Here is a 22,368-nt window from a genome sequence, read left to right as displayed (position 1 = left end):
TTTGGGCAAGGCTGTCTTTAAGCATGAAACAAAAGCGCCACTCTAGGCACTAATGCACAATGTTACCAAGGAGCAAGACATTTAAAAGTCAGAAAGGCAGCAAAGAGTTTAGAAACAAAAATCTGCTGTGTGAGGTATGTCAGGAAGGCAACCATGCAAGCAGATGATTTATGTGCAAGGATTTACATATCCTAGGCATAAAACTCATTGTTCAGAGAGTGAAAAATCTGTTGATTTTCTGCCAAATGTTTCCTGCCAATACAGTGATGAGGAGCACACCTCACTTCTGCTGCTGCCGTACAGACTGAGTCATAAATCGCCCATTAGTTTTACTTTCCTAGATATCATTTCTGTCTCTGTCCCTCATCAACTTCTAATAACAAGTGGTTGCTCCTTTAAGTTCTGCCTTATATAATTTGCTCTAATGACTTGATGCTTGTCTATATCATAGCAGAGCTGATCCTTTGGTATTAGGTTGAACTATATGAAATTGCCAATATTTGACCATCTCTGACTTTCAAGAATGGCCAACTCATGAGATACAAGATAATAACTGATACTTCATAGTTCTTACTATCACTACACCAGCAACATATGCCTTAAAGGGAAGAGTCACATGGGCTTCCATCTTTGTGCACCTGGGTGACTATTTACACAAGTTTTAAGGGAGGCACTAAAAATGAAAGACAGCAACTTTTCAATCTTTTACATCCATTGAATAAGTATATTATATAATTATATATACATGTCTTATATAAATGTCCACACAGGCAAACTCTGTTTTGCAGTTACCAAAATTAACTTGATTGACAACGTATAGTTTAGCATAATGCTTTCTGGGCAATGAAAACAGCTTGAATGACATACTGCGTATAATCGTATTATATTGCTGTACTTTAGCAGTAGCCACATCAATATTTTAGGACTTGTGCTACTGCCCAGAATTCTTCTCTTCCCAGAAGCAGAGTGGCCTGTTCCACTCTAGCCAATGGCCTTAGGAAGCTCTGGGAGGTCACAGAACTGACAGTGGAGACATTTGGAGCAGACTGCTCTGTAAACATAATGGTCAGTAAGACAAAGCAGAATTTTAAATGAGCTCAGGCTTAATACACTACCTTCTTTTGGCCTGAAATTCTTTCCTAGGGCTTAAAGTCCAAAGAATCCCCCACCTGCTGGTAGCGTTCCCCCTTTAAACCATTCAACACGAAAACACTAGTAAATCCTTGGCTTGCCATTTTTATTCTTTCTTAACTCCCAGAATGCTGTCCCAGTGAAATGACAAGTGCGGTTAAAATGGATGGCACTGCGACATTTTACAACACATAATGGAACTGGACTGCCTTTTCTATTTTGGAGAAAATACATCGTAATGTCCACTGGGACCGAGGATAAGAGATTAAGGGAACCATTACTTCAGTCTGATAAAGTAGCTAGTAGCAGACCCAGAAATCCACAGCAATTAGAAGGCAAATAAAAGGTATATATAGAATTTGTACACCTATTGTACATTCTAATCAAAGATCTGATCTTGTTAACAAATCATTAATTATTCCTTACAACGAACATCCCTGGGAAGTAGCTAGCAAGTGATGAGACATTACCAGGCCACTGAAATGCAAATTTGGGGGCAATCATTGCCAAGCTTCATTTATTTATCCATAAATGCAAAATGCGGTTAGTTGCACTTACCACACATCGGCAGAGTTCAGTTTTTTGAGGCTGGTTCTAGTTTTGTTTTAAACCTACCCCTGTCAGTAGCTACGTGACTATGCTGCCTAGAGATCTATACAGCTATGATAAGGGTAATTCTCAGAAAGAAGAAACAAAGTAGACAACAATTTTTTGGTCAGTCTCTGAAGACATAAAAGAATACCTCAATAAGTCAACTAATCATGAGAGACTACTACAAGCAACTATATGCCAATAAATCACATAACCTGGAAGAAATGGATAAATTCTTAGAAAAATACAATCTTCCAAGACTGAACCCGGAAGAAACAGAAAATATGAACAGACCAATCACAAGCACTGAAATTGAGACTGTGATTAAAAATCTCCCAACAAACAAATGGATTCACAGGTGAATTCTATCAAACATTTAGAGAAGAGCCTATACCTATCCTTCTCAAACTCTTCCAAAATACAGCAGAAGGAGGAACACTCCCAAACTCATTCTACGAGGCCACCATCACCCAGATACCAAAACCAGGCAAAGATGTCACAAAAAAAGAAAATTACAGACCAATATCACTGATGAATATAGATGCAAAAATCCTCAACAAAATACTAGCTAACAGAATCCAACAGCACATTAAAAAGATCATACACAATGATCAAGTGGGGTTTATCCCTGGAATGCAAGGATTCTTCAATATACGCAAATCAATCAATGTGATACATCATATTAACAAACTGACGGATAAAAACCATATGATAATCTCAATAGATGCAGAAAAAGCTTTTGATGAAATTCAACACACATTTATGATAAAAACTCTCCAGAAAATGGGCAAAGAAGGAAATTACCTCAACATAATAAAAGCCATATATGACAAACCAACAGCCAATATTGTTCTAAATGGTGAAAAACTGAAAGCATCCCCTCTAAGAACAGGAACAAGACAAGGGTGTCCACTCTCACCATTATTATTCAACATAGTTTTGGAAGTTTTAGCCACAGCAATCAGAGAAGAAAATGAAATTAAAGGAATCCAAACTGGAAAAGAAGAAGTAAAACTGTCACTCTTTGCAGATGACATGATATTATACATAGAAAACCCTAAAGATTCTACCAGAAAACTGCTAGCACTAATTGATGAATTTAGTAAAGTAGCAGGATACAAAATTAATGCACAGAAATCTCTTGCATTCCTATACACTAACAACGGAAGAGCAGAAAGAGAAATTAAGGAAACTCTCCCATTCACCATTGCAACAAAAAGAATAAAATACCTAGGAATAAACCTGCCTAAGAAGGCAAAAGACCTGTATGCAGAAGACTATAAGACACTGATGAAAGAAATCAAAGACGATACAAACAGTTGGAGAGACATACCATGTTTTTGGACTGGAAGAATCAATATTGTGAAAATGACTATCCTACCCAAAGCAATTTATAGGTTCAACATAATTCCTATCAAATCACCAACGGCATTTTTCACATAACTAGAACAAGAAATCTTACGATTTGTATGGAAACGCAAAAGACCCCGAATAGCCAAAGCAATCTTGAGAAGGAAAGACAGAGTTGGTGGAATCAGGCTTCCTGACTTCAAACTATACTACAAGGCTACAGTGATCAAGATTGTATGGTACTGGCACAAAAACAGAAAGGTAGATCAATGAAACAGAATAGAGAGCCCAGAGGTAAACCCACACACATATGGACACCTTATCTTTGACAAAGGAGGCAAGAATATACAATGGAAAAAAGACAGCCTCTTCAATAAGTGGTGCTGGAAAAACTGGACAGCTACATGTAAAAGAATGAAATTAGAACACTTCCTAACACCATACACAAAAATAAACTCCAAATGGATTAAGGACCTAAATGTAAGGCCAAACACTACAAAACTCCTAGAGGAAAACATAGGCAGAACACTCTATGACATACATCAAAGCAAGATTTTTTTGACCCACCTCCTAGAATAATGGAAATAAAGTCAAGAATAAACAAATGAGACCTAATGAAACTTAAAAGCTTTTGCACAGCGAAAGAAACCATAAACAAGACTAGAAGGCAACCCTCAGAATGGGAAAAAATAGTTGCCAATGAAACAACGGAAAAAGGATTAACCTCCAAAATATACAAGCAGCTCATGCAGCTTAATAGCAAAAAAGCAAATAACCCAATCCACAAATGGGCGAAAGACCTAAATAGACATTTCTCCAAAGAAGGCATGCAGGTGGCCAACAAACACATGAAAAGATGCTCAACATCACTCATCATCAGAGAAATGCAAGTCAAAGCCACAATGAGGTATCACCACACACTGGTCAGGATGGCCATCATCAAAAGATCTAGAAACAATAAATGTTGGAGAGGGTGTGGAGAAAAGGGAACTCTCCTGCACTGTTGGTGGGAATGTAAGTTGGTTCAGCCACTATGGAAAACAGTTTGGAGGTTCCTTAAAAAACTGAAAATGGAACTACCATATGATCCAGTAATCCCACTACTGGGCATATACCCAGAGGAAATCATAATCCAAAAAAGAAACGTGTCACATAATGTTCACTGCAGCACTATTTACAATAGCCAGGACATGGAAGCAACCTAAACGCCCATCAACAGATGAATGGATAAAGAAGATGTGGCACATATATACAATGGAATATTACTCAGTCACAAAAAGGAATGAAATGGAGCTATATGTAATGAGGTGGACAGAACTAGAGACAGTCATACAGAGTGAAGTAAGCCACAAAGAGAAAAACAAATACCATATGCTAACTCATATATGGAATCTGAAGAAATGGTACTGATGAACCCAGTGACAGGGCAAGAATAAAGATGCAGACGCAGAGAATGGACTTCAGGACATAGGGTTGTGGAGGGAGGAGTGAAAGAGAAGTTGGGATGAAGTGAGAGAATAGGATAGATATATATGCACTACCAACTGTAAAATAGATAGCTAGTGGGAAGTTGCTGTATAACAAAGGGAGATCAACTTGATGGGTGATGCCTTAGAGGGCCAGGACAGGGAGGGTGGGAGGAAGTCGCAGGAGGGAGGGGATATAGGGATATATGTATAAATACAGCTGATTCACTTTGGTGTACCTCAAAAGCTGGTACAAGAGTGTAAAGTAATTATATTCCAATAAAGAGCTTAAAAAAAAATAAGTCAACTAAAAAATAGTTACAGAAAACATAATTAGCTCATTATAAAGTACCAAGCAGAGAATGAAATTATAGTTATTTGAAAGTTCTGTCTTATGATACTACATCTTAGAGTTATGATAAATTAATCCTTCTCGGCCAGTTATCAATTTATAGTATCTCAGCTCCAAATCCATGGTTGTCACCCTCCCAGCCTCCCCCATACCCCACTTTGTAATCCTGGAGTTAGACTCTGTAAACATCTCCTTTGCCAGTTGGCAGAAGGATACGCTTTGTTAATAGAGGCCAACAGAGTGATCCTACAAGAGGCAGACCACTCCCTCTCAAGCAGCTCTGCCCAACCCTCAGAAAACGGCACACTGCTCCCAGGAGACAGACCAGCCTGTGCCCTCCAGCAACAGCGGGCTGCTTCAGAGTAGCCCTCAGCCCTCCAGGAACCTCAGGACCAGCTCAGAGCTGCTCTCACTCTCAAGCAATAGCAGGGACTTGTGCCCATGGCCTTTCGCAAGCTTCTTCACCATCCACAAGCGGGGTGTTTCCCTTGTGGCCACATTGGAGGAGGGCCCCTCTTGGTCCTGAATTCCTTTATTACCCATTTTACCCCACCCTAGATGAGGTGATAGCTGATATTTTGCACATGCTCCTGGACCGCTAGGAGTCTCTTATACCTCTTTTAATAGTTGGACTCTTCCTACTATAAGCAATCCTTCATCATTTTACTATTCAGATAACTGATGTGGTTTTTGTCTCCTGACTGATCTACCTCCCTTCTTTCTCATCTCCCTTCAAGAATTATCAGGAACCAACATCACACCGTCCCAAAGTAACTGCTTTTACTTCTGGGATGGAAACTACTATGCAGCTTTCATAGTCTTCAAGAAGATTCTACTTCCTCCTTTCTTCACATAATTGGAAGTAGCACATTTCAGACACTATGAGAGCTCTCTAATGTCCAGCCCAATTTAATCTATGGATGACAAGATGAAATTTCTGATAATAGTAAAAATATACTAAAATGACTAAGTCAAAATGCCATTCACCAAACTAAATAATGTTTACTCTTTATATATGTTCAATGAGTTCAATTCAGAGATCATTTATAAATCATGATGTTAATCCTATTTGCTTACAGGAGAAAATCTAGAGGTTTGGGGCATAAATCAGATAAACATCAGTTAGGCACACATACACAATTCAAAACTTGAAGCACATACTGAATTCTCATAGGTTATTTCTCAAAATACTTGTTTATCAGCATGTCAACATCCTTCCAATGGAAATGAAACACTCACTTATTCCCAAATGTTATATGATGATAAGAAATTGTTAACACAGAAAGCATGTATTTATTACACACTGGATATGGTTCAAGATCAGTTTCTAACTTGCACAACTTAGAATGTTTTTTTTAACCGTAAAACACAAAACCGAGGTTAATAAATGAGGCATGCTGTACTGGGACCTAATTTCCATGGGCAGCTTCCTTTCATGTAGGTTCAAGGAACACAACAGTTAATTATTTAGCCATGAGTAGAAGAAAAATTGTCAATATAAAATAAAAGATGCCTTAAAAGTTTCAGAAATGTATGGCAATACCTTAGAAACACATTATTGCATTTCTATATAAGACCATAAAAAAGATTTTTTTCCTTTTTTCCTATGACTAGCAATAAACAAAATTCAGAGTACGGAAATATTTACTCTGATATTTTCTTCCAATTTAATTTCATGTAATACCCCAGGGAAAAACACATCTAGTTAAACACTGACTTGTAAGTAAGAAGCATTGGTATTTAATGGACATGGAATAAAATTAAATGTGAAAAAATCTGCTTTGTCTTCCAAAACCTACCTATTAGCACAATGATATATGTTAAGAATGTCTAATCATTATGCTTTTATTTTTAAGTCTATGAATAAAACTGTAGTAAACTTTCTATTTATGGGTTGTATAACACACTTGGAAACTGGGGTTGGGGGAGAGGGATATTGGGGATGAAAGCCACAGAAAAATAAAACGGCAATTTTTAATTCTGAACAGCCTTAGCTACTTTAAAATACAGTATCACTTATACTACTATCAAATATAAATCTATCTTTATACTATCACCTAGGAAAAGCTGCTTTTTAAAAACTTTTTATTTTGAACTAATTTTAGGCTTATAGAAAAGTTACATGACTAGGAAAGGGAATTCACATATATCCTTCGGCCAGCTTTCTCTGGTATCAACAACGTATATAACCACTGTATGATTACCAAAACTATGAAATTAATATTGGTGGACTATTACTGCCTAAACTACAGACTTTATTTGAATTTTCCAATGACCTCTTCATCTTCCAGTATTCACTCCAGGTCTCACATTGTATTTAGTTGTTGTGTCTCTTTGTAAAGTCTCCTCCAATCTATGACAGACAATTTCACATACTTAACCTTGCCTTTCATGACTTTGACACTTTTGATGAATACTGGTCAGTCATTTCGTAGAATGTCTCTCAGCCTGATGTTTTCTCACAATTAGGTTAAGGCTATGAATTTTTGGCTGGAATACCACAAAAGTCATGTTGTATCCTTCTCAGTGTATCATATCAGGGGGAGAATGCTGTCAATATGTCTTATTACTGACACGGTTCACCTTGATCACGGTAACGAATTACAGCGAAGAAAGCCAATTTCCCTTTGTAATTGATAAAGGTCTTGAGAGGAGAACTTTTAAGGCTGCGTTAGGATACTGATTTTAGCATCCATCAATGGATGTTGTCTTTGCCTAATAGAGATTTTGTATTTTCCTCATTCCTCCTATATTTATTAACTAAAAGTCTTCTGTAAAAGTTGTTCCTTCTCCTTGATTGATTGACTGATTTACATCAGTATGGCCTCAACGGCATTTATTTTGTTCTATGAGTTATAATTCCACAAAATATATCACTTATTTTGTTGGTCAAATCAATCCAGTTTTGGCTTTTGGAACCACCTGCAGCAGCTCCTGTATCCTTGTGACACACATGCCTCCATCCATTTTAAGCCCTTCCTTATTTCTTGACATTGCAGATGCTACAGGTTCATCTTGCACTTTCCCTGCCCCAGCCCTAGAACCAACCACTTTTCCTGGGAGTCCTGGTTCCTTTTATTAAGAGGATGATATTTAGAAATCACTATCTGAGCTCTGGGAATGCACATTGCTCCTGGGATGTCACTGCTCCCAAGCCCTTCAGTGGCTAGAGCTAGGAGATATATGTATGCATACCAACCCAACACATACATACAGAGCTATATTCATTTCTGTATGTATATTAAAAACCATGAGTTCACACTGTTAACTCAAGATTCATTCTAGCATTTTCCCTTTCCTCATTTGTAATGGGGAGAGTTACCTCAGTCACTATAATGTATTCAGTCACCTTGAATACATACTATTTATCACAAAATTAAATGAAAATGTACACACTTATATCCCTCATTTTTTTTTGTCTCAACAATATAAAGGTAAAGACTGAAGATCTGACTACATAAAAATTATAAATGTCCTGCTACAAAGAACCAGAAAGTGTAAATAAGAAACAATAAACTAAAAAAAAAAAAAAAAAAGTCTATTTTAAAAGTACCCATAGTACAAAAGTAAACAACTTGATACAAAAAATGACAATATGGGGGTGGGGGATGGGTGAAATGGATGAAGGAGGTCAATAGGCACAAGCTTTCAGTGATAAGTTATGGCGACATAACGTACAGCATGGTCACTATAGCTAATAACACTATACTGAATATTTGAAAATTAAGAGAGTAGATCTTTTTTTTCTTTCTCTCTTTTTTGTGTATCTGTTATGTTTTCATGTTTATGGTTCTCATGAAATTCATTTATAACAACCTATGTAGGTAGCAGTCTATTTTAAGTTGATGGTCTCTTAAGTTTGAGAGCATTCTCAAAGCACTGCATTTTTACTCCCCCACCCATGTTTTATGTTTTCTTTTCTGTCATATTTTACATCTCTTTATTTTGTGTACTGCTTAACTATTTTAGATATAGATGACTTTAATACTCTTGTCTTTTAACCCTCATACTAGTGTTACTGGTGGCTGATCTAGTATCTTTACTATATGTTTGCCTTTACCAGTGAGATTTCTTCTTTCATAATTCTCTTGTTTCTAGTTACAGCCTTTTCAGAACTCCCTTGAACATTTCTTGTAAGGCCAGTTTAGTGATGATGAACTCCTTTAGCTTTTGTTTGACTGGGAAACAGAGGGTAGATCTTAAAAGCTCTAATCACAAGAAAAAAAAATTGTAACTATATACAGCGACAGACTTAACTAGACTTATTGTGGTGATCATTTCACTATATATACAATTATCAAATCATTATGTGGTACACCTGAAACCAATATAATGTTATATGTCAATCACATCTCAATAAACACACACAAACAGGCAATTCACAGAAGAACTAAAAAAATGGTAAACACATAAGAAAATCAATCTAAGGAGTTAAAACACAAATTAAAGTAATAATAGTATCATTTTTCATCAATCATATTGGTAGACAAGAAAAACATCTAATATTCTCAGAATTAAAGAGGTATAGAGAAATAGCAGAAGAATAAACTCATACAACTTGGAGCACAATCTGGTAAAGCTATTGAAATTTAAAATACTGATAAACTTTGAAATAGGAATTTACTTACAGGAAGTTACTGAACAAAACATTCATAAATATGCACGAGCACACACACAGAAGCGGCAATTTTAATACTGCGTCTCTGACAGTAGAAACTGGAAACAAACTATGCAACATTATGATGTTTCAAGGCATGATTTTCTTAAAGTTTAACCTGTTTGGGGTTTGCTGAACTTCTTGACTCTGTAAATTTATGTCTTTCATCAAATTTGGTAAAGTTTCAGCCATTATTTCTTTAAATATTTTTTCTGACTCCTCTTTTTCCTCCTTTTTGGGGACTCTAAAAGGTCTCTGTGAGACCTTTTGAAATTGTCCACAGAATATTTCTGAGAGGAATTAAAGAAGATCTACATAAATAGTGCAATATACCACATTCACAGATTGGAAGGCTCAGTATTATTAAGACGTCAGTTTTCCCCCAGTTCAACTACAGACTCAAAGCACTTCCAATCAAAACTCTAGCAGGCTTTTAAATAAAAATTGGAATGGAGATTCTAAAATTTTATCAAACCACAAATGACCCAGAATAGCCAAAGCAATTTTAAAACAGAAGAACTAAGTTGGAAGACTTCTACCTAATTTCAGAACTTACTTGAAAGCTAAAGTCATCAAGACAGTGTGTATTAGTCAATAGACATATAGGTTAACGAGAAAGAGGAGAGGATCTAGAAACAGACCCAAACATCTAGGATTAATTGATTTTCAAAAAAGGCAACTGAATGGGGGCAACAAAGAAGAAAAGATCTTTGAGACTTTGGGGTAGGCAAATATTTCTTAGAATAGAAAAAGCACGAAGTATAAAACAAAATCATTGATAACCTGTACTTCACTGAAATCAGAAAATTTTGTTCTTTGAAACACATTGCTAAGGTGATCAAGAGACAACCCACAGAATGGCAGAAAATATTTACTTCACACATATAAGTCTTTCTAGACAACGCAAAGACAGATTACACTCACAGGGTAGTACACTCTAGCTGCTTTCCAAACTGCTTAAACCAATTTACCCTCCACAGTAAGTGTAAAAGAGTTCTAGTTTCTCCTAATGCTTGCCAAAATTTTACAATGTCGGACTTCGAGCTTTCAGTTTGGTAGATGAGAAATGATAGTTCATTTGGCTTTTAATTTGCATTTCCCTTATAATAAGGGTTATCATCTCTTCATAGGTTTATTAGCCATTCTTATTTCCTTTTGTGAAGTGCTTTTTCAATCTTTACCCATTGCTCTGCTCTGCATTTGTGTTTTTCTTACTCAGTTGTGTGTGTGTGTTTAACAATCTCTTGTCAGTTACCTGTGTTTTAAATACCTTTTTCCTCTTTGTGGCTTTATTTTTCACTTTTTAAAAGGTATTGTTGATTAAAGAGGTTTCTAATTTTAATGTAGTTGAATTTCTCCATCATCTTTATTATTTGGTTGGGCTTCCTGTTGCCTGTTTCAAGGTCATGTTTTCCTATATCATCTATTTAAAGTATTATGGTTTTAGCATTCATATTTAAGTCTTTAAATCCATATAGAATTGATTTTTTTGGCTATGATGGGCATGAGGGATCCAATTTCATTATTCTTCCTTATGAATAGCCAATGGTAAGTATACCACATATCAAAAATTCTATCCCTGGGGACTTCCCTGGTGGAGCAGTAGTTAAGAATCCTCCAGCCAATGCAGGGGACACGGGTTCGATCTCTGGTCCAGGAAGATCTCACATGCTGTGGAGCTGCTAAGCCCGTGTGCCACAACTACTGAGCCTGCATGCTGCAGCTACTGAAGCCTGCATACTTACAGCCCATGCTCCGCAACAAAAGAAGCCACCACAACAAAGAGTAGCCCCCGCTCACCACAATTAGAGAAAGTGCCTAAAATAGTGACTGGTATATTGTTAGTACTATATGTGTTTACTGAATAAAACAAATCACATATTTCATTTATCTCTGGTGTGTTAATTTTAGAATAATTTTGACTAGGTATTAAAGGAATGATGTTGAGATTTTTGTGTTTGTGTGAGATTTATATATTAATTTGGGAACAAGTGAGATATTTACCACGTGGAATTATCCATCCAAGAACTGCATACCTTTTTATTACTCAAATATTACTCAGTGACATATTGTAGTGTCTTCCATATTTCTTACGTTTATTCTTAGCTATGGGCTATGGGACTTCTTTTGGTTGCCATTAATTACTGAGATCTTAAAAATGTTTGTAAAATATTAGCATCTATTTATCATTTTGTTTTAATTACATGAATATCCACTCGTAAAAAAAAATGCTTTTAAACAAAGAGGTGTTTCTAGTAAATTTTTCCTAACCCCCAATTCCTTTAATTATTGGGTAGGCTGAGTATTTTTTGGCATCTTCATTCCTTCCATGATAAAATGCCTGCCTGTAGTCCTATTCTGTTTTTTGTTTGTATACTTGTATGTTTGTTTGTTAGTTTTTAAACTGGGTTGTCTTTTTCATCCTGGTTTTTAGGGTCTTACTAGTTTGAAGAGTCTTTCAAAAAATGATGATTCTCTACATTTTCTACTTTGTTTAGTATTATGAAGAAAAGCTACTGATTTTTGAGTACTTGTGTGGCCGATTAATTGTCTGGATACCTTTTAGTGATAATATCTACCTTAGGTCTTAAAAGCATCACTACCATGACTGCTATGTTTAAAACTGCACTATAAAGGGATAAGAGTAGAAGCTGTAAGACTTGGCAGTAATCCCAGTGAGAAAGGAAGGTTTCCAACCGGGGTGAAAACAGTAAAGGCTGCAAGAAGAAGCTGCATTTTGGATATATTTTGAAGGTAGAACCAATAAGATATCCTGATGGATTAGATGCTGTCTGAGAGAGGAAGGAATTAGGGATGACTAAGAAACTGGGAAAAAAAAGAATCATCAACTGAGTTGGGGAAGGCTGAAAGTAGAGCAGGTTTGGGTGGGCAAATCAAGAATTTTGATTATCACTGAGTTTTTGAAGGATGCATAATTTCTAGTTTTCAGATATTTGGTGTTTTGTTTTGCTTTTAAGAGTCTAGCCCTGTTTTTGGCAGTTTCTCTTTGTGGATACAACGTCATGCCAAACTTCGACTACTAAAACACACACAAGTCAGTGCTGCTGTGCTTGAAGGAACATTAAGAGCCCAGGCAGTCACTGAGCCGTCTCTATGGAGCTCCAGGACTCTACAGAGCATAATTTGAAAACCAAAGGTGCAAGGAAGGAGCTCTACATGTATTGATTTCATACAAGCATTCAGGTCCTCTAGTGCATTTAGGCTCTGGAAGCTCCCAGTTGAATTGGGTAGCACCAACAAGTTCACCAGCACTCACTGTATGATCATGGAAGGCAGGGTATAAAGCAAACAAATAATCTTAAGTGCCCTACCATTCAACATCCTCGGAAACTGTGTTTTTGAAGGACATGGCAGGGAATCTACAAACAAGTTTACAAAAGGTTTCTGTTCACTTCCTACACAAGGCTTTCTAAGGGAAGCATCAAAAGTTCTTCAGCTTTTGAAAAGGTTAGACTAGATGTTCTCCTTTTTCTCTTTTTGATAAGGGACTTTTTGATAAGTCTGAACTTACAGAATTAAATATGTTAATTACAGCAACCCTGGAGCACAAGTATATTAGGACAAACAAATGTGAAGCAACCATTCTGCAGAGCTGTCAGAAAACTTCAGACCAAGGTTATTTAAATATCAGATATAAGAAAGTCCTATGCAAAATAAACAGGGGGGTGGTTTGCCACTAGCAATACAGTGCTTAAACCTGTCACTGAATCTGCAATTCAGTCAAGGTAACGAGTATATACATTAGATGGTTGGCAGACACTTACACAAATGCTGCATTACATTCCAGACCAAAAAATTGGTATAATGCTCTTGTACTACATTCTTACAAGGATATAGAACTCAGAGCACCACAGATGTTATATTTCGCTACTGAAATATTTTTAACAAAGTCACCTCAAAGCCCTTTTATATATTAAATGGCAAGAAAGGACCACTAACAAATGTTTCAAACAATGTACAGGAGGGTTCGCAATTTTTTTTTCCTTTAAATAGCCAGATAATCAATATTTTTGGCTTTGTAGGCCATACAATATCTATAGCAACTACTGCTGTTATAGTGTGAAATATCAAACAGTATGTAAACAAGTAGGTAAGGCTGTGTTCCAATGAAATTTTATTTGAAAAAAAATAGGCAGGGGGCCAGGATTGATCCATAGCTATGGTTTGCTGGTCTGTGGCCTAGAGTACAATTACATCAACATAACACAGCATCCACAAAGCTGGACACGAGTGGGGAATGAGTTTTGTGGAAATAGCTGTAGCCTGGTAAGCAAATATGAGGCACCCATATCTAGATGGATGGCAGAAAAACACTTGAAAGATGCTCAGCTTCAAACATGGCATAGCAGTGGAATACTAGAACCTTTAAAAGCAGATAAACAATTGGTAAAGAACAGTGAAAATAAGATAGGCAAGTTCAAGTGGCAGTAACAACCACAAGCTCTATAGTTAGAATAATAAATCACACCATTAATTTCATAGAAATTATTCATTACAAATTTCAACTGAGAAGGGGAAGAATGTTGATTATCACTGAGTTTTTGAAGTTTCCATTTTAGATGGAAGTGGCCTTAGAAATAACCTTGTCCACCTTACTTGTTTTATGGAAGAGGAACCTAAAACCCACAGTACAGCAGATTAACAAAAAGAATTGCAAGTGAAAGGTATTTCTGGAGAACAAGGATGGGATTACATCACCAAACAGGGTCTGTAATGCAAGTGTCAGATCTCAGCTAAAATGATAAAACTGTTATACAACATAAATTATTTGTAAGTAAAAACAAAAGAGTAGTGAAATGTCCCATTTGATCTGAGTTTAGTGTGTTGATGTGGTTAAAATGAAAAACAAGGTAATAAATATGTAGAAATTCACCCAAATAAACTATATACAACTATAAAGAATACAAATAAATAATTTTAAATATTCAGTGTTTTATTTCAACATATGTATAATAATATGGCCAAGGAAAAGTGTATTTTCATTTAAATCCCCCGAGAACTAATGTAGTTTACCACAAACAGCAGGGATGTATCGTAGAAAATAATATTATGGGCTTTGGGGGAAAATTCCATCTGGATTCAAATCCTTTATAAGACAGATAACCTTAAGGAAGTTACCTAATTTTTAAGAGTATCAGTTCACCCATATATAAAATGTTGACAGTAATACCTACCTTATAAGATTCTTAGGAAGATTTTTAAAAGTAGTCTGTACACATATAAATGTCCTAATACACAGCAGGTGTATTTCCTTTCTTTATTCTTCTACACACGTTTCTGGTAACGATAACAGCAACTCACATTCAACTGACACTTACACGTCAGGCACTTTTCAAAGTGTTTTACATACACTAATTCACTTATCCTCACAATACGCACTCTGTGAGGTAAGTGATATTATTATTCTTATTTTTTTAGTTAAAGAAACTGAGGCAAAAGCATTTAAGGCTGAACAGCTACTGAGTAGCGATTCAAGATTCAAATCTAAGCAATCCGGAATAATGAAATTCCAACAGAAAGGCTGAACTACCTAAAGAATTAGCTCTGAGAGTGATATAAATGTCATTTACTCACACTGATTAGTTCCCATTACCTCTTCCACTTTAAAATATAAAGAAGATTACAGTCTGTGCATTAAGGTAGTTTTGTGACCAGAACTACCATAGAACGCTCAATTTAAAGTAACTATGAAGGACTCCATGTTCTACTGGGTTTCTCCACGCTGGCTACAGATGAAAATTACATATGAAGTTTTGAAAATAACATAGATGCCCAAATTCTACCCCTGACTTTCTGAATAGGAACTCAGACACATGCATTTTTAAAACACTCTACTTATGATTTTAGTGCATAGTCAGAGTGAAGAATTACAGTTCTAAACCCGGAAGACGTGATGGCAAAGCAAGCCAAGTGGCATGTGGAACCAGGACGATTTTCAAAGGTGAAATTACAAACGAGAAGCGGTGGTAAAGAACAGTTAGGACAACGAAAAGAGCGGAAAAGGTGGAGAGTGGGGTAAGAAGCCAGGCAGGGAGGCAGGTTCACTGCCACGTGCCAGGAAGGCCAGGTTAGACACACGAGGGAAAGCAAACAGAAATGCAGTCTCTACGGCCACAGCAGCAGCTCAGCAACACGATCTGATGACGTGTGTGGGGACCAGTGAAAAGATCCATTTTGGGGGGGTCATGGCTTATCCTTGCAAATGCGACAATGCTCTCCTCAACATCATTGCTGCTTTTTTTCATAGCTTGCCACCACTACTAGTTTTGTTAGTAATTGCAATTCAGTGACTTTGTCCCAATCTTGCTGATAAAACATCTGAGATTTGGTTTAACTTTCTCACCTTAAAATGTAGGAAATAAATTCATTATAACATCAGCTTTAACCAATATCAATATATTCTTTAAATAAAACATGCATGGTTAGAAAGTACACAAAAGCACTTGGGGGGATCATTTCTATGAGAGTAGACCATGACAAAGTAAAATCAAGCATAGCATCAGAATAACTTAAAACTCTAAATACAAGTTTCATAGAATTAAAACATTCCTGAGACAGCATCTAACTGAGGCTTCTTCCATTTGGTGGTATTACAGCTGAACTAATCAAGAGGGACACAACTCTATCTTGTTTTAAAAAATCATAATAACATAGAAGCTGTTTATTTCAACAAACACTTGGGGTTCTTAACTGTTTTTATTTTAATGACTTTCTCTTGAGAACTGAATGGAATCGGGAACTTTTTCCCAGAACAGAAATGCAAGTGCACATAAACATAGCATCTTTCAGGTAACATCAGTGACGCCATGCACCTTGGCCAGCTGAAGAACCCTGGCATTGTAGAATTCCTAAAGACCTACTGTGGGGGTCTTTTGCTTTCTCTAATCTAAATATTTCACACCATAGGTGCAAACTGCTTCATAAATTTGGAGATGTGGATTATGTCCACGTTTCTCTCTCTGCGGCATCAGCACATCCCTAAACAAATGACTCAATAGTGCTCCTATTTCCAGGTGAGCTGCTGCTCGCAGACGTGCCCCGCTTTTGTGCAGAACCACTTCTGAATTGCACTTGTTTATGACACAAGACAACCATGTGAAATGGTGAACACACACTGATTTAGATTTGGAAGACAGGTGTTCAAGTCCAAGCTTGTCACTTTTTAGCAGTATGATGTTAAAACGTTTGACCTATGCTTTCAATTTATTGTCTGCAAGGAAAAAGTTTAATCCAACTTCATCAATCTTCAGTGAGCACTGAGCAAAGCTTCAGTGTCCTCATCTGATAAATGGTAATAGTGTTTAATTGATATGTTTAGAAGATTAAATAAGATAATACATGCAAACAGCATAGCAAAATGCCTGGCACAGAGTAAATGCTCAGGAATCGGTTATTATTAATGTGCCTCACGTTGGATAAACTACCTGTCTTGCTGGGTAACAAGGGATACGTACGCACTTGCAATAAACAGTGTGTTAAATAACAGTGGTGCCTGTGGACAGAAGGCGGAGCTGGGACCCACAGGACGGAGTGACACACTGAGTGGAACCCTGGAGAGGCTGCCCACCTCTTCCTCTCCACGACAGAAGCAATCACTCCCCAAGCTCTTGGGGGTGTTTGTGGCTGAAAAGTCTCGGCTGAGTCCCTCTGGGGGATTTGCCCCAGGATGAAGAGAGCTGCCTCATCTGAGGTCATACCCCTTCCTCAGAGCACCCCTGATCCAATGACTGAATGACATGGGACTTGAAGGCTGAGCTCTTAGGCCCAACTCAGACAAGTCTGAAGTCCATCCCACCTCCAGAGTTCCCAAGATCAGCTGAAGCTTTCTAGGCAAGTGAAATGCAATCCAACTTCTCCCCCTGCCCTGCTTCTCTCACTCCCTCGAGGGTGCTGCACACAGGTCTGTCTCAGAGTCGCTGCCGAGGGAAGTGTCTCACTACACTGGCCCACAGTCAGAGCGCTAATGAGAGACCAAAACGGGATCTGCTACAGACGTGCCAGCGTAATCCCACAATCAGAAAATGAGCAGAAGAGACCAAGTGAAAGGATGAACCAAAAGACCTATGATGTAACACTATAAATAATTTCCTAAAATATTCCAATAATGCCTCATTTGTGGATTGGACTAAAAATAAACGAAGATCCCTACTGAAGTTGAGTTGATGAGACACAGGAGAGCATCCTCCCACGTGGAGAGGAAAACAGGAAGATGAAGAAGGGGAATTTCCTGGGATGCTTTCCACTGCACTTCAGAAGCAGAGACAAATTGGACTGAAAGGGGCTTTAAAGACAGAACAGTTCCTGACCTTTATTTTATACAAGAGGAAACTGCAACCCAGAGGGTCACTCTTCTTCCCGAGGTACAAGGTCACAGAGTAGCCTGGTCTAGGCCTCTTAATCTCCAGTCCTTCAGCTTTGTCGTCAATATGTGATTCTGACACTTTATATAAAGTGTAACTCCCACAAAAGATTTACATATATCCCAACATAAGTATAAAGTGTATTATAAAACTATGTATGACTTTTGAATTAGGCATCAGTGTCTCTCCCGGCCCTCCCCATCAGTGTGGATAATTGGAATTTGACTACATTATGAGTTTTCACAGAATGGCTTTATGGGGAAGGCCAGAACTCCAGCAATTAAAGTTCATCAAATATTGTATCTTAATGGCCTTATCTCTGAAATGAGGATAATAATTATTATCTCATTCAATAGGATGCCATAAAGACTAAATATTTACGGCAGCAATACATTCTAAATGCCACATAAACAAATACCACGGCGATACACACAGCAACTTTGGGCAGGTTTACATTATAGTAGGTTAACATTACACAGAACTGACAGAAAAGAGCCCAAGTAAGACACAAGAACATTTAGACATCCGAGTGTTTCGAATCAAGAGGGCAAGATTTAAACTGAAAAACATAAATTTAATCAGGACATCCCAATTCCTGAAAATCCCTGTGGTTGGTAAATCTACCACCAAAGAACATAAGACCTTTGAGGAAAAAATAGGGTAATGGGATGAAAGCTAAAAACAAACCCATGGATATCTTTAAAATACTGTAAAATTATTAAAATAAAATAGGGCAACCATAATAAGTGAGGACAATATCAAGGACATTTTACACATTTTGAACTTGTTCCAATAGGTACTGTATCATTCATTTCTATATATTTCTGCTTGCTAGAAACCTCTCAGAATCTCTCTGTCTTTTGTTACAATGAAGTAATTACAAATATTATTTGCTTAGAAACATTACTTTCTGCCCTTTCCACATCTACACTGTTTAATCAAAGTGCTCAAAGAAAAAATCTGGTTCTAAAAGACTTCACTATTTTAAATGTTTGGGTAAATTTTATTTCTCCTGCTTGGGAAAGTTGAGGTGGCCCCAGGCAAAAGTCCCTCCATAGCACAGCTCAGCCAGGGTTTCCATCATGTCAAAAATAGGCTTTGGGACCCTTTTACTATAGTTCAGCTCCCTGAATTTTAATGAACCAAAGAGCAATACTAAGACTCTTCAATTCTTTTATTAATTCCCACTGCTTCTTTGAAAAATCTCTATTTCTACTGTGCTATATAGCTTTTTAAAAACTGCCTCTTTTCACCTAACCCATTTCCTCTTTCTCTAGTTACAGCAGTAACAATTTGCATATGAAACTTAAAGTCAAAAGAAAAGACAAAAAAAAAAAAAAAAAAAAAAGAAAAGACATACAGGAGCAAATTCATGAATGTCAGAATTTTATTTGTTTTGTTTTTTTAATTTTATTTATTTATTATTTATTTTTTGGCTGCATTGGGTCTTCATTGCTACATGGGCTTTCTGTAGTTGTGGCGAGCGGGGGCTACTCTTCTTTGTGGTGCGTGGGTTTCTCATTGCGGTGGCTTCTCTTGCTGCGGAACACGGGCTTTAGGCACACAGGCTTCAGTAGTTGTGGCACATGGGCTCAGCAGTTGTGGCTCACAGGCTCCAGAGCGCAGCCTCAATAGCTGTGGGGCACGGGCTTAGTTGCTCCACAGCATGTGGGATCTTCCTGGAGCAGGGATCAAACCTGTGTCCCCTGCATTAGCAGGCGGACTCTCAACCACTGCACCACCAGGGAACTCCCAGAATTTTGTATAAACTGTGGTTAGAAAACAGATGATAACAGTACTAGTTCAGATAACTAAGATAATGTGGTGTAAACTAATCTGCCTAGTAACCAGCCAATGGCTTGGGGGAAATCAGTCAGTGATTCATTAATTTATGATGTTCCGGGACTTCGCTGGTGGCACAGTGGTTAAGAATCCGCCTGCCAATGCAGGGGACATGGGTTCAATCCGTGGATCCAGGAAGACCCCACATGCTGCGGAGCAACTAAGCCTGTGTGCCACAACTACTGAGCCCACATGCCACAACTACTAAGCCTGAACTCTATAGCCCACAAGCCACAACTACTGAGCCCATGCACCACAACTACTGATGCTCACGTGCCTAGAGCCCGTGCTCTGCAACAAGAGAAGCTGCTGCAATGAGAAGCCCACGCACCATAATGAAGAGAATCTCCCCTGCTCACCACAACTAGAGAAAGCCCATGCACAGAGCAATGAGGACCCAACGCAGCCAAAAAAAAAAAATTAAAAAAAATTTATGATGTTCCTACATTTATACACAGATACTAAGAAATTAAGCTATGTGAAAATTCCAGAGAAACAGCATTTATGTTCACTTTCCTTGCAGGAAAATATAAAATACAAACACATGCCATTGAGATATTATATAAAACAAGTTGGACTAAATCAGTAGTCTTCAAAATAAGCAACCCCTTCAAATGGGAGCATCTTAAGACTTTTCAAGGAATACACAGTTTTACAAGCACACAAAGTTTTAAGACACAGTTTAAAGGAACTGATTTTTGGATGCTAAATATGCAAATAAACACCTCTAAAATTGTGAGGATAGAAATTTTCTCTCTTTGAGGAAAATAATCAAGGAGGTAAGATTTCTGACATTTAACGGAAAGTACGTCATGCAGTTTTTTAATGGATGATGATGATGGATATCAAACAGTTACGCCAAATGTTCTACTGAATATAATTAAAAGAACAACTGTTTTATTTTTAAATGTCAATATTCACAATATCCCCAAAATTATATCTTTTGCAAATGTTTAAACTTACTATTAAAAAGTTTTAGCTGTCAATATAAAAATGTGTGAGGGATTAGACATTTCTTGATTCTCATTAGAGAGATGGTGAGCCAAAAATTTTGAAAGCCACGAGAGTAAATCATGTCAAGGATTCATTAATCTCTGATATGCTAATCTCAAGATTCTAAATGAAGCGCTATATACATAACTCCTAGGCTGTCTGGAATGACACAGAAAGCTTGGGCCTATTAAAGAGCCCTCGGTAGAATAGGTGAGATTTGAGCAGGGTTTTATGAATGGAAAGCAGGGAGCTTGAAGAACCTGGGAAAAGATGAAGAGGTCTCTGCAGGAGAGGGTAAGTGGATGTGCCCGGGTGGAAAACGGGAAGAGCGTGGGTTTTCTTGTCACAAGACGCCTGGGTTCAAATTTAGGTTTTATTACATTTTGGCTGAGCCACTTTGAAGAAATCTTCATTTCAAATGAAGAGATAAAAAAGAAAGTGTTTTTAAAATTATAAACTACTAGCATATGTTAGTTAGTCATCAAGCCCTTTTCAACCAGAAACCGTTGAGCAGTAGCGTTTACACAGTGGTTAAAAGCAGGAGCTCTGGAACCAGCAGATTGTGTTAAGGCAAAAGCTGCCATTTCCTAGAGCAAGGAGCTCAGCCAGGTTCATGAAAGCTCTCTGTGCTCAATTAGCCTTGTGTGTAAAATGGAGATAATTGAGGAACCCGCTTTACAGGGTTATTATGAGGATTAAGTGAGTTAATGCATGTAAAGAGCTTAAAATCATGCCCAAAAGAATTACGTGGTTGCTTTATTATTGTTGGTGGTGGTATTCTTATTATTACTCCCTGATTCTCAGCGTCAAACAGAGATCAAGAAATTACCAACCACCAATAAGTATTTGTTGGGTTAAGAGTCTAAAAAGGGGTTAGGGAGGGGGCTTGGGGGGAGCGGGCAGGCAGCTAAGTCTACAAGAGGGCTTTAATAATAAAATCACCAACATGGCTCCGTTTCTCAGCAAAAGTACGTGACAATGACCCAGTGAACATCTCTGTTGTCATAACTAACAAAGTGGCGTATATCTTTTCCCCTTGCTTAAAAGCCAAAACCATAAAAGAATACACTGCAATTTATGCTACAAAGAATATCTTAATGATTTGGTAGGATTATATTTGGTGGTTAACACCGTGGCACATTTGTTAGAAGTGATTCTGCAATACGGTAGCAACATTCTGACCTTACCTAAGGGAGTTCTGACACTGGAGGACCAAAAGACCTCATTATAAAATACCCTCACCTATTATTAACATACTAACCACAGAAACAAAAGTAGAAATAGGACACAAACCCTTTGAGCTCTGACTGTAATTTTTTAGTCATTATTAGGATAATGTTATTGGAATTTTTTTTAAATTACAGAAGTAATTCATTGTTCCTCACCCGCATTCTTTAAAATACACACACACACCATATACACACACACTTTTTTTTAAAAATGAAAAATTGGCCTTCCACCCTGACCCTGACTTTTCAAATCACATTCAGGACAAGATGCATAGTTTTTCAGAAGTTATTTTAGAAGTCACAAGTTCTGGCTAAAGTCTTCACCAAAATGTGGAAACACAAAGGTCAGAAATGTGTTATTTTAAGAAAAGCATTT

At 37.4% G+C, this 22,368-nt stretch overlaps 1 protein-coding gene across 3 annotated transcripts in view; it reads right to left on the bottom strand.

The window, feature by feature from the left end:
- WDR7 (WD repeat domain 7) overlaps positions 1-22,368 on the bottom strand; it is a 328,201-nt gene that overhangs the window by 114,230 nt on the left and 191,603 nt on the right. Inside the window, exon 21 of one of the 3 annotated variants that reach the window (XM_057699837.1) lies at positions 15,787-15,911. The exons of the other annotated variants lie outside the window; for them this stretch is intronic. Coding sequence (XP_057555820.1) covers positions 15,838-15,911 — 74 coding nt within the window. The 3' untranslated portion in view covers positions 15,787-15,837. Of the gene's footprint in view, positions 1-15,786; positions 15,912-22,368 lie in introns of those variants that run through there. 3 annotated transcript variants of the gene reach the window in all.

This window comes from Hippopotamus amphibius, chromosome 11, assembly GCF_030028045.1.
Source record: "Hippopotamus amphibius kiboko isolate mHipAmp2 chromosome 11, mHipAmp2.hap2, whole genome shotgun sequence".
Lineage (NCBI taxonomy): Eukaryota > Metazoa > Chordata > Mammalia > Artiodactyla > Hippopotamidae > Hippopotamus > Hippopotamus amphibius.
Note: the sequence above shows the minus strand (reverse complement) of the source record. Positions and strands in the feature narration are given on the sequence as shown.